The sequence below is a fragment of the Rhyacophila brunnea genome, unplaced genomic scaffold (genome assembly GCF_057557595.1).
Source record: "Rhyacophila brunnea isolate RB1 unplaced genomic scaffold, BYU_Rbru_1.0 scaffold_18, whole genome shotgun sequence".
NCBI classification, from domain to species: Eukaryota; Metazoa; Arthropoda; class Insecta; order Trichoptera; family Rhyacophilidae; genus Rhyacophila; species Rhyacophila brunnea.
Window position 1 is genome coordinate 11,355,513 of NW_028232837.1, and position 13,316 is coordinate 11,368,828.

General features: G+C 34.1%; 1 protein-coding gene across 1 annotated transcript in view; it reads right to left on the bottom strand.

Moving 5' to 3' along the window:
• Window positions 1-2,405: 2,405 nt before the first annotated feature.
• LOC147073203 (uncharacterized) overlaps window positions 2,406-13,316 on the bottom strand; it is a 107,043-nt gene continuing 96,132 nt past the window's right edge. The window contains exons 2-5 of the mRNA XM_085945532.1: window positions 6,690-8,366; window positions 4,974-5,170; window positions 3,850-4,064; window positions 2,406-2,584 (exon numbers count right to left, since the gene is read on the bottom strand). Of these exons, the coding sequence (XP_085801658.1) occupies window positions 2,431-2,584; window positions 3,850-4,064; window positions 4,974-5,170; window positions 6,690-8,366 (2,243 nt within the window). The 3' untranslated portion in view covers window positions 2,406-2,430. The remainder of the gene's footprint in view (window positions 2,585-3,849; window positions 4,065-4,973; window positions 5,171-6,689; window positions 8,367-13,316) is intronic.

The following is a 13,316-nucleotide window of genomic DNA, read 5'->3' on the forward strand; positions in this document are numbered from 1 at the left end:
TTATAATATTTCCTTGTAGGTATAATGCGTTAAGACCGTTAACATGGATTCCCAAATTTCACCCGTATTGCCCTGGCTGTAAAACTAAATTTGCGTTCTTGGAATAGTGAACCTAAGGGTGCTGCAACGCAAAACAGACAGAGCAAGTCGTCATGCGCTGACTATTAGTTAGAGTAAGATGCAAGCTAGACCGGGCTTACTCAGTAAGTTTTAACAAAGGCCGACTCGCTGAAAATCGGGCGTCATTTTAAGAAGCATATGATTCATCCAGTAGTATATCAATGTTTAGAAGCCAGGTTATTGGTTATATACATAGTATTATTTCAAGATGGCCACTATAAAACTCAAGATGGCTGTCATAGAAGGTAGTTCCTATCGTAAATTTAAAGCTGTATCCTTAAGTAGCTATTGGATAAAATTTTGTGCTTTTGTCCGGTGTATCCCACATTTTCATACTAAGCTGCCTGACTATGTTAAAACTATCTCATTCCATTCATTAGTCAAATCATTCACACCATAGATACATACATCTTACCTACTACAAAAGGGCAAGCGATAATAATAAATGTCAGATATGTGTTTTATATAATGTAAATGTATTATAAATATTATGTTCTCAAAATTCTCATCCAAAAATATCTGAGATCTTACAATAAATAAAGCACTGGAATCTAATTTAAATAATATGTAAGTATAAATCTATCAGCATGTCACAAAATATCCTAATGACAGTTGCGTTTAGGTTAGAAGGCGTTAATATTTATTCAATAATAGAAAGACAGTTCTAGCATAGGTAAATATTACATTATATTTGAATGAGTTGAGGATTAAACAAATACAAGAGACATAAATAAAAGTGCTTTAGTACCATGTCTGATTCTGATAAGATCATAATATATGGACCTCCACAGAGTGGAGGTTTCTATTAATGATTTTTTTTTACGAGAAATGGGTGTAAGCTACTTGTTCAACCTATTATGTCCATACTCTGACTCATACACAAATTGGAAAATAATATGTGTACTTGCCAGACCCAGGATTCGAACCTGGGACCCACAACGCTATAGGCCGACGCTTAAGTTGCGCGGCGGTCGTGCACACGAATACAATGTATAATTTGTTGATATAAAAAAAAAAGTAATAATCGATCCTCTGAGAACAAGACCTCATTTATAAAATGTTTAAAACAGTTATGTAGAATGGCAATTGTAGGTTTAAGTCTAGTCTTAACGTTAAAGTCGATTTATTCAATTTGGTCTCACTAAAGCACTTGTACTCGTTAAATCCTCAGCACCATATTTATTGACATAATAATTAGGTTAGATCTTATTCCATGCTTTCACATTATTATTGATAGAGACAGTAGTAGTAGAGTTTTTTTTAATGTCAAAAGGATGTATCTACATTTACATAGTTTTGGAATAAACATATTTTGTTTTCCATTTGATAATAATATGCAGTTTCCTGGTTTACCTTAATAAACATAATATTTTTATTTATTACATAATATCTTATTTGGTAGATATGCCCTTTTGACAAAAACTCATTGAATTATGAGCTTCTATCTGACTTACTTTGAATGTACAACCCAATTGAACAAGGAGCCATAACAACTTCAGATGTCTTGGGAGGGGAGATACTTTATAAATCTGGAAGAACAATAATAATAATATGGAAACGATGTACCGACAGAGAACTGGGTCAGCTGGAGACTGCAAAGTCATCAAATAAGAATTCATTCGTAAGTTTAATTTGGCTGTATTGTAATATTCAAAAGTAGTGGCAGCCATCTTTGTTTAAGGTATTCCTTAAAATTTAATACCTAACAAACTTTAAAATATTAATTCTTCATTTTTATAAATATACTTCATCATCCCATTTCTATCTTGTCGTAAGGTATTTAAATTATTATCAGTTACATATCACAAATATATTGCATATATTTAGTCGCCCTATAATTAATTGGCTTTTATAAAAAGTAGCTGAAAGTCTTTGTTGCGTGGAATTATAATCTGCCGTATTAATGGACACTATATCCGCGTATGGCGTGAATATGTTGATAAGTCTAAAAACATCAATTCTCAGGGTAGCTATTTGTACGTTTAGCTTTCTGTGGTAAGAATATTTTTAGATTTTAGTTCGTTAATAATTTAAATACAAACATTTTACTAAAATTTTAAAACATCCAAAAATATAATATAGGTAATCTGATTTGCCACGGAAAGCCAAGCGTACAATTAATAGCTGCCGTGAGAATTTATGTTTTTAAACTTATCAACATATTCACAGCATAAATGGATATATTATATTTGGATTCATTCTTGAATCTCAATTCATTTTAAACTAATAAATTATACCTTAAGATAGGATAGAACTTGGATGACGATTTGACAATGTCAGTTGGCACTAGAATTAGTCATGTCAGGCTTATCAGATATCATAAGGTCTGAGTGCTCCACTCATTCCGCTTGTCTTTATTTCAATGACGTCTGCCTTTTCAGTTTCCATCTCGGCTTCCGGCTTTAAGACCTTCTTCTTTTTCTTCATCTTTTCTTCCATTTCCTTATATTTTATGGCTAGATACCTGAAAAACAAAAAAAAATATGTTATTCAGTGGATGGATAAGGGTGACAGTATGTTTATAAAATACTGTAACAATATGCATCATACATCGATGGCTCCGTTAAAATAACGTAAGTGTTTTTAAGCATAGCAGACTTACAACTTTTGAGCTCATTGAAAAGTTGGTACTTGTTAAATAATCTCACGTTAATCTCACACATCGACTGCTTAATCTGAAACCGGCTAACTGCACTTTTGATCAAAAATGAGATTTTGATGGCATTTTGTTATAAATCGTGTTTTCTATGCTCACACAAATTTTAAAATTCCTAAACCTATAAATAAATGTTTCATCGTTGTTCACATAAAACAGCCAACTACAGGTTTCTAATTTCCAATATCATAAATGGAACAACTCTGCTCTTAATATAAATTTTCGGTACAGTTCGGTTATACGGAATACAGCGAAAAAAGCATTTTGAAAATAGTCGATAAACTGGATTATTTGTTAGTTTGGGTTAGTTTAGGTTGGGTTAGGGTAGGTTAGGTTAGGTTTGGTTAGGTTAACCTAACAAATAATTCAGTTTATCGGCTATTTTCAAAATGCGTTTTCCGCTGTATTCCGTATAACCGAACAGTACCAAATTTTCTTTATATATAAAAGGGAAGCTAAAATAGTGTATTAAATTTATAGTGCAGCTGTTTTATAAAAAAAAAATATTTCCAAGTATATTTGGAATTGTTAAATTCCGTTCGACAGTTAAATATGTCTAAATTGTTTAAGTTTTTTCTTCTTCCTGAACAATTTGCAAAGTGAAGTTAGCCGGGCAGTTGACATGAAAACTAATGTGGATTAAAATCAGAGCAATATGGGGTAATTTATAGCTAAATATTATATTGAAATCCCTGTTTTGATACAGCAATAAGCGTGAAATGTCAAACTGTAGCCACATTTAATTTTACTCTATCCAATCCTTTGAATTTAAGTATTCAAGGCTTATTTTGGCAGTATTTACACATAAATCTCTCCCTATACATCTACATAATTAGCTAATTAGGGGAATCCAAAATTATAGTGGAATGTCACGATAGAATAATTATGAATGCCTCTTGAAATGAACCTGCATTACAGTCATTTTTAATTAACTTAATAAGTTGACAAGAGGTCCCTTTTTTGCTTCAATAAAATTACTCCATCTAGTAGAAAGTTTTCTTCAAGATGTTTGAAAAATACTTCTCATCTTAGAAGTCACACAACGCCATAAGGTAAAGCCAAAATATACTTACTTATCAACTAATGGCCCGCTGTAGTCTTCGGGGAACTTGGGTGAATATGGCAATATATATTTGTAGAGTCTCTCATTCAGTACATACAGCTGCGTTGTGGTGGAACACTTCACGTTGAACCACCAGTCGCACGTCAGCGCCACTTGACTGAAGATCGTGCCGTTGGGACAGAGGAAAGACGCTTGGCCTCCATTCAGATCGCAGTAGTGCCACACCTAAGGCGGATAGATAAAAATTGATTCATTCATTAGTCGATATGTATTAAAATTTCATTATAATATAAGGTTTTTTACCTATCTACAATAAATATTTTAAGGGACAGCTGCTGCTTTAAGGGACAGCTGTACTACACTTAAGTAATGATTTTGACTGCTTTTTGTCAATTCATCATAATAACTATTAATATTAAGGATCAAAGGGACATTATCGTGAAAATTAATTACTTATGGCGCTAAATTATTAAGAAATTTATTTTTATGTTCAATCCAGATGGTATATTCAGGCAGTTAGTTTATCTCAAGAAGTTAACTGTCAAAAGTGCTATCTTAACACCCCCTCTCTTGGCTGTGTAAACTTTTAGAGCGAGATAGAGTACATCAATTTCATATTGGATATTGAGATGCAAGATGCGACTATTTTGAAAAATAATTTACGTCACGGGTCATGACTACCGCTTCAATTTATAGTTCCCCGTGAGCTGTCAATTATCGAGTGGCGAGTAGTAATACATTTTTTTTAAATACATACTGTAATTACGTCATGACTGATAAAATTGTAGGGTATGTTGATATTATGTTCAATTCTTGTTTTAACGTTTTAATTCAAAATTTCGTGTAGAAAAACCATAGATACGCCAGCATGAACATACCCAAATTTGACCGAGGTCCACAAATAAGAGACATATTTTACACGACATGTGTACCAACTAAAATTTCTGCTGTATTATGAATTTACCAATTATTGTAGAAAACCGCTGATAGCCGATTTGTGTATGGAATTTTTTCCGTGTTAATTTAGACCAAAAAAAAATAACGGAAACGTGCTAAAGTTTTAACTGGTAAGAATAATTGTGCAGAAGTGGATATGGATTAAAAGAAAAGGAGCTATAATATTTAAGTGAGTACCTGACAATCAGTCTCAGGATCTCCGAAGAATCCTTTGTAGCGCTGAGTCTTGCAGTCAAACTCGGTGACAGGAATCTTATCGAGAGTGGGATAATCAATTCCTGGACGGCCTGGAGTTCCGCCAAGCTCGTTGTTGTCTGACGGGTACGATTGACTGCTTCCGGTGCCTTGGTGACTTGATTGATCTGATTCGTCTTCTGGAATGGATTAGTTATAAAATATGGTCAATGGAATACAATGTATTTGAACGTTTGTCGGTCTTTTTGGAGAATCAAATCATGTTACATATTACCAAAGTTACATATTGGCGGCTCTCGTGGTGGAGTGCGTAAGGCACTGACCTTCCATCCGGGAGTTCTAGGTTCAACCTTAGTGAGGACACAATATATTTATGTGATTTTCTCAAAGCCTGGGTATTTGTGATTGTTCAAAATTACTAACAACCACCTTGTACGAAAAAGCAAGGACATAATAATTATAAACAAAAAAAAGTTAAGTACGTATTAATGAGACCGATTTAAAGCAATACAATACAGACAATATTTATAGGTAAATATATCCAATGCTTGGGTTAAATCATTACCTATTGTGTATATAGTATTGACTTTGTTATAAGATTATGTGTACAGACCTACAAACTTATCTGAAGAATGGGTTGGGGGAGCCAATGTCGAAAACTACCTCAAGACTCGTAACTGGACAAAATCTATTTTCAAAATGGCATCCTATTGAGATATCCAGGGTTCCAGCGGCTAGCTCAGGTGTCCATCAAACCCCGGATTCAAAAAAAAAATGATATATTTATGTTTGTTAGGTTAAATAAAACACTAAGTCTTTCTTGTGCGGGTCTTAGCGTTATATATTTTAATATTTAGTTGGACAACGTTATTTTGTAGTCTTTTACATATTTTGTTTTTACAATCAGTTTCGCAGGTCCGTACACGGTTTACAAAGGACGCTTGCTCTCTTTTCTTTTTAAATTCCCCGTACCCACGCCGACCAGCAAAAAGGACTCTCGTGATTGGCCAAATTTTATCGCGTGATCCTTTTGATTTGACGAATTACGAGGACCACCTCGGCGCAGGCGCTCGGAGATTTTAACGTTGCCGGCAAAATTTATTAGATTTAAATACTTATATTTTATACATTATATTTAGTCTTAAAATTATCTCTTTCGTCCATCATCATTTATACTTTTTAAATCAAATTAAATTTATCTTAATTACACCTCCGCCCAGTATATGATTTTCACACACCGGACGAAGGCCTTTACTTATAAATAAAAAAAAAATACGTAGTTGAGCAAGGAATCAGATTAGATGTTTTATGAAAAGCCGTTTCTAGAGGTCAGGGTTACGTTTCGACTTATGACTACTAAATGATTATTTTACACCGGGAGAAGCCCGCCTGTAACAGGGGTGTATCACTATGGTAGTTCGTAGTTCCATTTTTGGCCATTCTACAGATAAGTTTGTAGGTCTGTAACCTAACCTCACTTATACTATTTTTGTTTTTAAGGTTAGGTTAGCTCCTGATTTCTCTCAGTTATTAATATTCTTTTTTAATAATCTCTCATTATATTATAGGTATTATTAACATGTAAAAATGTACTTATATGATTTTTAAGTACTTAGGTAGGTACCTATAAGTATTACTGAGACAGTGAATTAACATAAAAATCTATGGAGATATTGTGGTTGCTGTTTTAAGACTTACCGATTGAAATGTCTTGTGGTGGATATTCATGGATTGGCACCGATGTAACAGCTGGTTTCGTTAGACTAACAGTCTTAACACGGGGCCGATATCTGTTTGGACGTGCGATGGAGTGGCCATTTGTCAATGGCTTCAAAGTAGTAGTCTTATAGTACACCGGACTACTCGTGACAACTGGTTTCGGTGTACTCAACTCAATAACATTTTCACTTCCTTTCAAGTTACTCAAAATATGCACTAGAGTCTTTATTGACGAGTCAATATTGTCTGTGGTTATTTTTTCAGGTAATGAATGAGAACTCTGCAAGCTTTTTAGTATCTTAGCAAGATTATTCTGCTCGAATTGATCTGAAGATGATGGACCGTAATTTAAATTGGCCGTATTGTCAGCGTAATCTGTATTTTGTGTGTAAACGACAGGAAGTTTCGTCGGCTTTGACTTATAACGCAGTTGTGGTTTTTGCGTCGTTACGACGTACTGTTCTTTAGTAGTATAGTAAAGATTTTCATACGGATTATATGGTGCTTGAGTAACGTAATCATTCTTGGACGATTGCGTTGGACGTCCAGGAATACTTAACATCGGTTTAAATCCAGACTCGGTTGTAGGACTTTGATTAAATTCAGGATTTTTGAACACATACGTTTTACTTGGCTCATATTCTGTTTGTTGATTATTTTCGTTATTTCTAACATAGTAATCGTCTGTTTGAGCTATCGGTAAATATTGATAAACCTCATTCGGGTGTTTTGGTTCGCTTTGAAAATAAAGTTGATCTCTTGACGATTGACTATGTTGATAATTCTGTTCTCTTATATCTACGTTTACTGCAGGCTTTGACGATGCTACAGGAACTGGTATCGGAGTTTTATTGTAATTATACGCTTTCGGTACAAAATAATCTTCGTTTATGTTTACCGAAGGAACTTTTACCGGTGGTGTTTGTTCATAAGGAACTAATTTATATTGCTGTTGTGGCTGTTCATCTCTTGGATTCGAATAATATTGAATATTCGGTGCATCACCGGTATTAAATCCGTTTTGCAGATTGACTTTGACAGGTGTAGTTATCGGTCTTGGAAAGGTGTAATAATTCTTCAACGCTTGCTTTGAAGGTGGTCTCATTACTGACTGAACAGGTGTGTAATTGTTCTCTCCTCGCAGTGGATTCTGATTGAATGAATATTTGACAGATTCCTGCTGCGTTGGTATATAGTTCTGTATTACTTTATTAGGAAAAGCTGACGCTATATTAAATTGCGACAACCGATTCCCTTGATATCTTGGAATATATTTCGAGCCGATTAATTCACTAGTTTGTGCTTGTGACTGAACAGAAGCAAATTGATTCGGTGCTTTTTGTATTGGAATTTTTGATGAAAACGTATTATCATTTTGTGGAACATTAAAGTCATTTGCCAGATAGAATGTCATATATGGTATTAACCTTCGATATCTCTCATTTATCGGTAGATTAGTTCCATTTAGTGTCTTCTTTCCTATGGAATAGTTCTTTGAAACGTCTTTGAGATGATTGTTGGTGGTTTGTGTTGATTGTATGGGTATGACGGGAATAAAGCCTCCAACTTCTATACTCGTTTTGCTGACGGAGAGCATTTTTCTGTCGGGGCTATTTCCATTTGGTGATATAGAGATGGCGTTGCTCAGCGTTAGGACTGGAAAAAAACAAATTAAAACATATTAATACTTAATTTAATCACATATGCACATTAAATGTTACTATTGTAGTGTAAACGGTGGATAAAAGTATTGGGTGCAGTAATGTCATGTATTTGCAGGCACTTCATAATGGTGGCACATTCTAAGAGTGACATATAAAGGAAGTATAGTAAATAATGCAATATTTGAAGGCGAGTTTCGAGAAAAAGACAATTTTGACAACTAACTATGACTGATGCATTTTTATGAAAATATAAGTTGACTCAGCATCATAAATAACAGCTCACACCACTCTCACATCTTACCGTAGATTTTGAAAAAAAAACGAGTAAACAGACTCATTTGATTTTTACAACTATTCAAATGTGCGCCATTTGTGTAGCTTCATACTTGATCGGGCAGAATAGAAAACAAACATAAGACAGCCACCCGAGAAACATCAAGAGAACCGCTTAGATTTAGAAGAATGTAACAGTTAAAAATGTACCTAACTAAAATATTTTATGTCTTTTCCAGGTCAAAGGAGAACGTTTTGTAATCTCCAGCCCCTTCTGATACATTAAATCCAATCGATGCTACAACCATGTAAAACTGTAGCGGCAGAATAATAGCGAATCAAATATCTGTTGTTTAAGATATCAAATTGCTCTGCGATTATACATTCCCAAGCGAATCCATTTTCTAGTAAACAACTGAGCAAATCGGTTGGCGAAATCAGAGACGGTGTAGTATTACATATCACAATACTCTATACCATTACGGTGTATGAGCTGAATAATCACTTTTCATGTATTATATTTTTGTACAACTGTAATAACAAATAATATTTCTTTTCGCTACTCAATTTAAAACGCTGATTCTATATTTAGTTAAATATGATTATGTAACAGAATTTTAATGTTAATGTACTAACTTTTATTGTATAAATAACGAAGAACAATTTATCTCAATGTCACTCGAATCAGAGTACTTAGCTAGTAACTATCATGTATAATATACTATTGTACCGATACGCTGCTAATAAATCTCACCCCGCTACATCGCAGACTTCGTCATTATCATCATCCTCTACCTACACATCGAACACCACACTAGAGTGACCCCAACAAAACTACCAAATTACAAATGAGAAGATTTCGTTTTCGTTTACTGTTGGATTCTGTAATTAGGTAGGTATGACACTTTCTGGGTGTGGCTATAACAAGGCTTACGTCTTTTCAAGTACCTATGGAGAAGTATTTATAAGAGAATATTATGTGCATTAAATATTATGGTAATATTTGAAAAAACTAAGTCATATCTGGCTTCAAAGCCTTGGTCCATGGCGGCTGGCTTTCAAATATCTCTCTTATTAGAGGCCATCCATGGACTGAAACCGTATGCGGCTTAGATCCGTGTGCCATACTAAACTTATGATTTTTGTTCATGAAAATATATTTTCACTAAATTTGTAAGTGTAAGTGTATGGTATAAACGGATACGATCAGATGCTTATAATATAGTTTGAAAATATATTTCCATGAACAGAAAAGATAAGCTTAGTATGGCATACGGTTCTAAACCGCATACGGATTCAGTCCATGGATGGCCTATTAATCTGTTCTGTGCACTTTTCCTTTGGGGCACAGTATTAAGGGGTCGCCCATATATGATATCACGCCTTAAGGGTGTAGGAGTTGTAGAACATAATATGACGTAATTTAAAAAAGGGTGTAAAAGTTTTTGTGGCAAAATGTGACGATGGGGAAAGGAAGGGTTAAAATACTTTAAATCGTGTGACGTCGTGTATGGACTAACCCTAATTCCATTAAGTGTTAATCTTTTTGATACATTCTATCTAGCTACTCAAGAAATTGTGCTAGAAAAAATATTTATACATATATAGCAGTAGCGAAGGTTGGAGGTAGGCTGTTAAGATCCGCCATAAATAGTGCACATTAAACTTTGTCAGTCATACGCATTTGTTTTTATTGAACTAAGACTACAATTATTTACAGATGGGGTTGGACAGTTTTTAAAAATCAATTAAACCCTGCCAAACCAAACCATAATAATTTTGGTATATTTTGGATTGTGCACCCTTTTTCATTCATACTTATTTGTTTTCTTTGGATTAAGAATACATATTACAATAAGTATTGTTGGTTAATTTTTTTAATTCATGAAGCCATGCCTAAACCAAACTATAATAAATATGTACAAAATATTAGTCTATCTTTAAAATATACAAAGTTATGTATGATTTAATTGCATAATTTTCGATATTTTATAAATATGCGACTATTATCTAGTATGGCTTGGCTTAATTTAATTTTCCACTATTTATGGTGGATCTTAACAGCCTACTTCCACCCTTCGCCACTGCTATATAGTAGGTTTAATAAACCAAACTATAATAAATAACAACTATTAGTCTATCTTTTAAATATACAAAGTTATGCATGATTTAATTGCATTATTTTCGATATTTTCTATTATGACTTGGTTTTCGCAGGGTTTTATTTAATTTTAAAAACTAACCTACACCATCTGTAAATTGTAGTCTTATTTCAATGAAAACTAATACCTACCTATGACTGACAAAGTTTAATGTCCACTATTTGTGGTGGATCTTAACAGCCTACATCCACCCTTCGCCACTGCTATATAGTAGGTAGTTACTCATAATAAATATTTTAGGTACCATTTTGATTGCACGTTTTTCAATAGAATACACACAAAATATTATTATCTTTTCTGTAAACTCTTTTTTGCAAATTATTTTTGTTTTCGAGTTATTATTATTTATGAGGTCGCGACCTTATGTAGGTAATGTGAAAAGTAAACAAGAAAATTCCACCATATTAAACGTGGGAGAAAATTTAAGTACCTACTTATTAATATCGTGGGATGAAAGCTATTAAAGGAACAACACAAAGCAATTTTTACCGCCATTTTTCATGACTTTATTTGTATAATGACTGCTGATTATATCTATGGACACTGTAAAAAAAAAACAATTCATAAAACTACAATAATAATTATTTATTATGTGTGCTTGTCTAGTAAAAGGGTGTAAAATGGGGTTACATGTAAATTGTACGTAAAACGTTTCACCGTGGCACAGTTCGCCGTGAGCTTTTTCTTATTGGAAAAAGATCACCGTATACTATACGTGCGACAATTTTATTAGATTCAATATGAACACTAATTCAATTTTCATAGCTGATTTTTGCAAAATTCATGAATTCAAGAATGAAAACCTAACCAAACCTAACAAATAATCCAGTATATCGGTTATTTAAAAAAAAATGTTTGCTGCTAGCTTCCTATAAAGTGTAAACCGACAAGAACAGTGTTTTATTTAGACATGAATTTTAGGTCAGTATTATACGACCCAAAGAGGTTGGATGGTATTTATATTTCCGATACAACATTTCACGGTGATGTGTGATACGGCGAACTGCATACGTACAAGTTTCTGGACACGGTAAAAGAGACTGTAATCCCGGACAAACATCTTAAAGTGTGATTTCGGGATTATATAATATTTTACTCGGCTCAGTTGGGAATATCCGAAAATGTGCACGGAAAGGGAAGAGATACTTCAGTCGATCAATCAGCTGTTGGACCCACCGCGCCGTCCGACTTGGTCGCCACAAAGGCCAACTTTATTGCATTAAAAAAAATGCGAACGTGAAGATCTTTATTGTTTGTTGTATTGTTTTAGCTTATTTTTTTTTAAATTAATATAATAATACTAATTAATTTTTATTATTAGACCGTGCTCCTCTCTCGTCACAGTACAATCAGTCAAAGCACACTTGGATGCGTGGCGACCTTAGTCCTGGGGCCTTATGTTATAACTTGTGACATGAAGTCACCCGACGACATGACGTAATTGTGATGTAACCTCAATACACGCATCGATGCGAGCCGCCCAAGCACACGGCTCACCATAGATATTATTATGCTGAAACACCTATTTGTGTACGGGGACAATGAATAACGCCAGTATTTGAGTAGCGTTAATTTCTCGATTGCTATTATCACTCCGGTAGTACGTCACAATGATGTCATATGACCTCATGTCGACCGGGCGACTTCAACTCGCAAGTTACAACATAAGGCCCCTGGGCGTCTGATCCTGTGACATTCACAGCCGAAAAAAACTGCTGATGCTTCACATAAACGTAGGGCCGCGTGATACGCTCGGTCAAGACCCAGTATGGTGCTGAGTGGATTGTTTTGGACGGGTCTATGTTTGTTTGTCTGATCACAATGATACATACGCCCACAGAACAGATTATTTCTGAGTTCCCTGCATACGCCCTTTGCTATTTTATGAAAGACTATTAGGTATGTTGAGTTTGCAAAGCCAAAAAAACGTAAGTATCAATTTCCAACGTTACAGGGCTTAGTATATATTTTTTACTAACTGCCTTATTAAGGAATAGTAATTGTACATCTTGTCACTAACAGAATAACTCTTGCTGACGTAATTTTGGTACGCTGAAGATGATATTTTTACCTAGCTAATCCCACAAATAACCAATTTTGACCTTAATGTTGCTTACGTCCTTTTGGCTTATCAACTTGACTGGATATATTTTGGTGGTCATGGAACACAAAAATAATGGGAAATGGGTTAACGTCTAGGTGTGGTTGTAAGAAGGTACAATAATTCACTTAAACTTAATACGTAATAAAGAATAATATGTTATTTTCAATATTTACGTTTGTATCGTAATAATATATTGTATGAAAGTTTGTCTCGTAAAATGTAAATGACACGCGCGTACAATATCTGTAATATTTGAGGACTTTATTGGTTTTACGGCCAGACCGTCATTAAAATTATAAACCAAAACTATTTTCAAAGTCTTTCTCTATGGCGAATGGCTTTTTTAAATGTTTATCTTATTATTCTGTTTTTTGCTGTCTAATCAGAAATACTCTCACAAGAC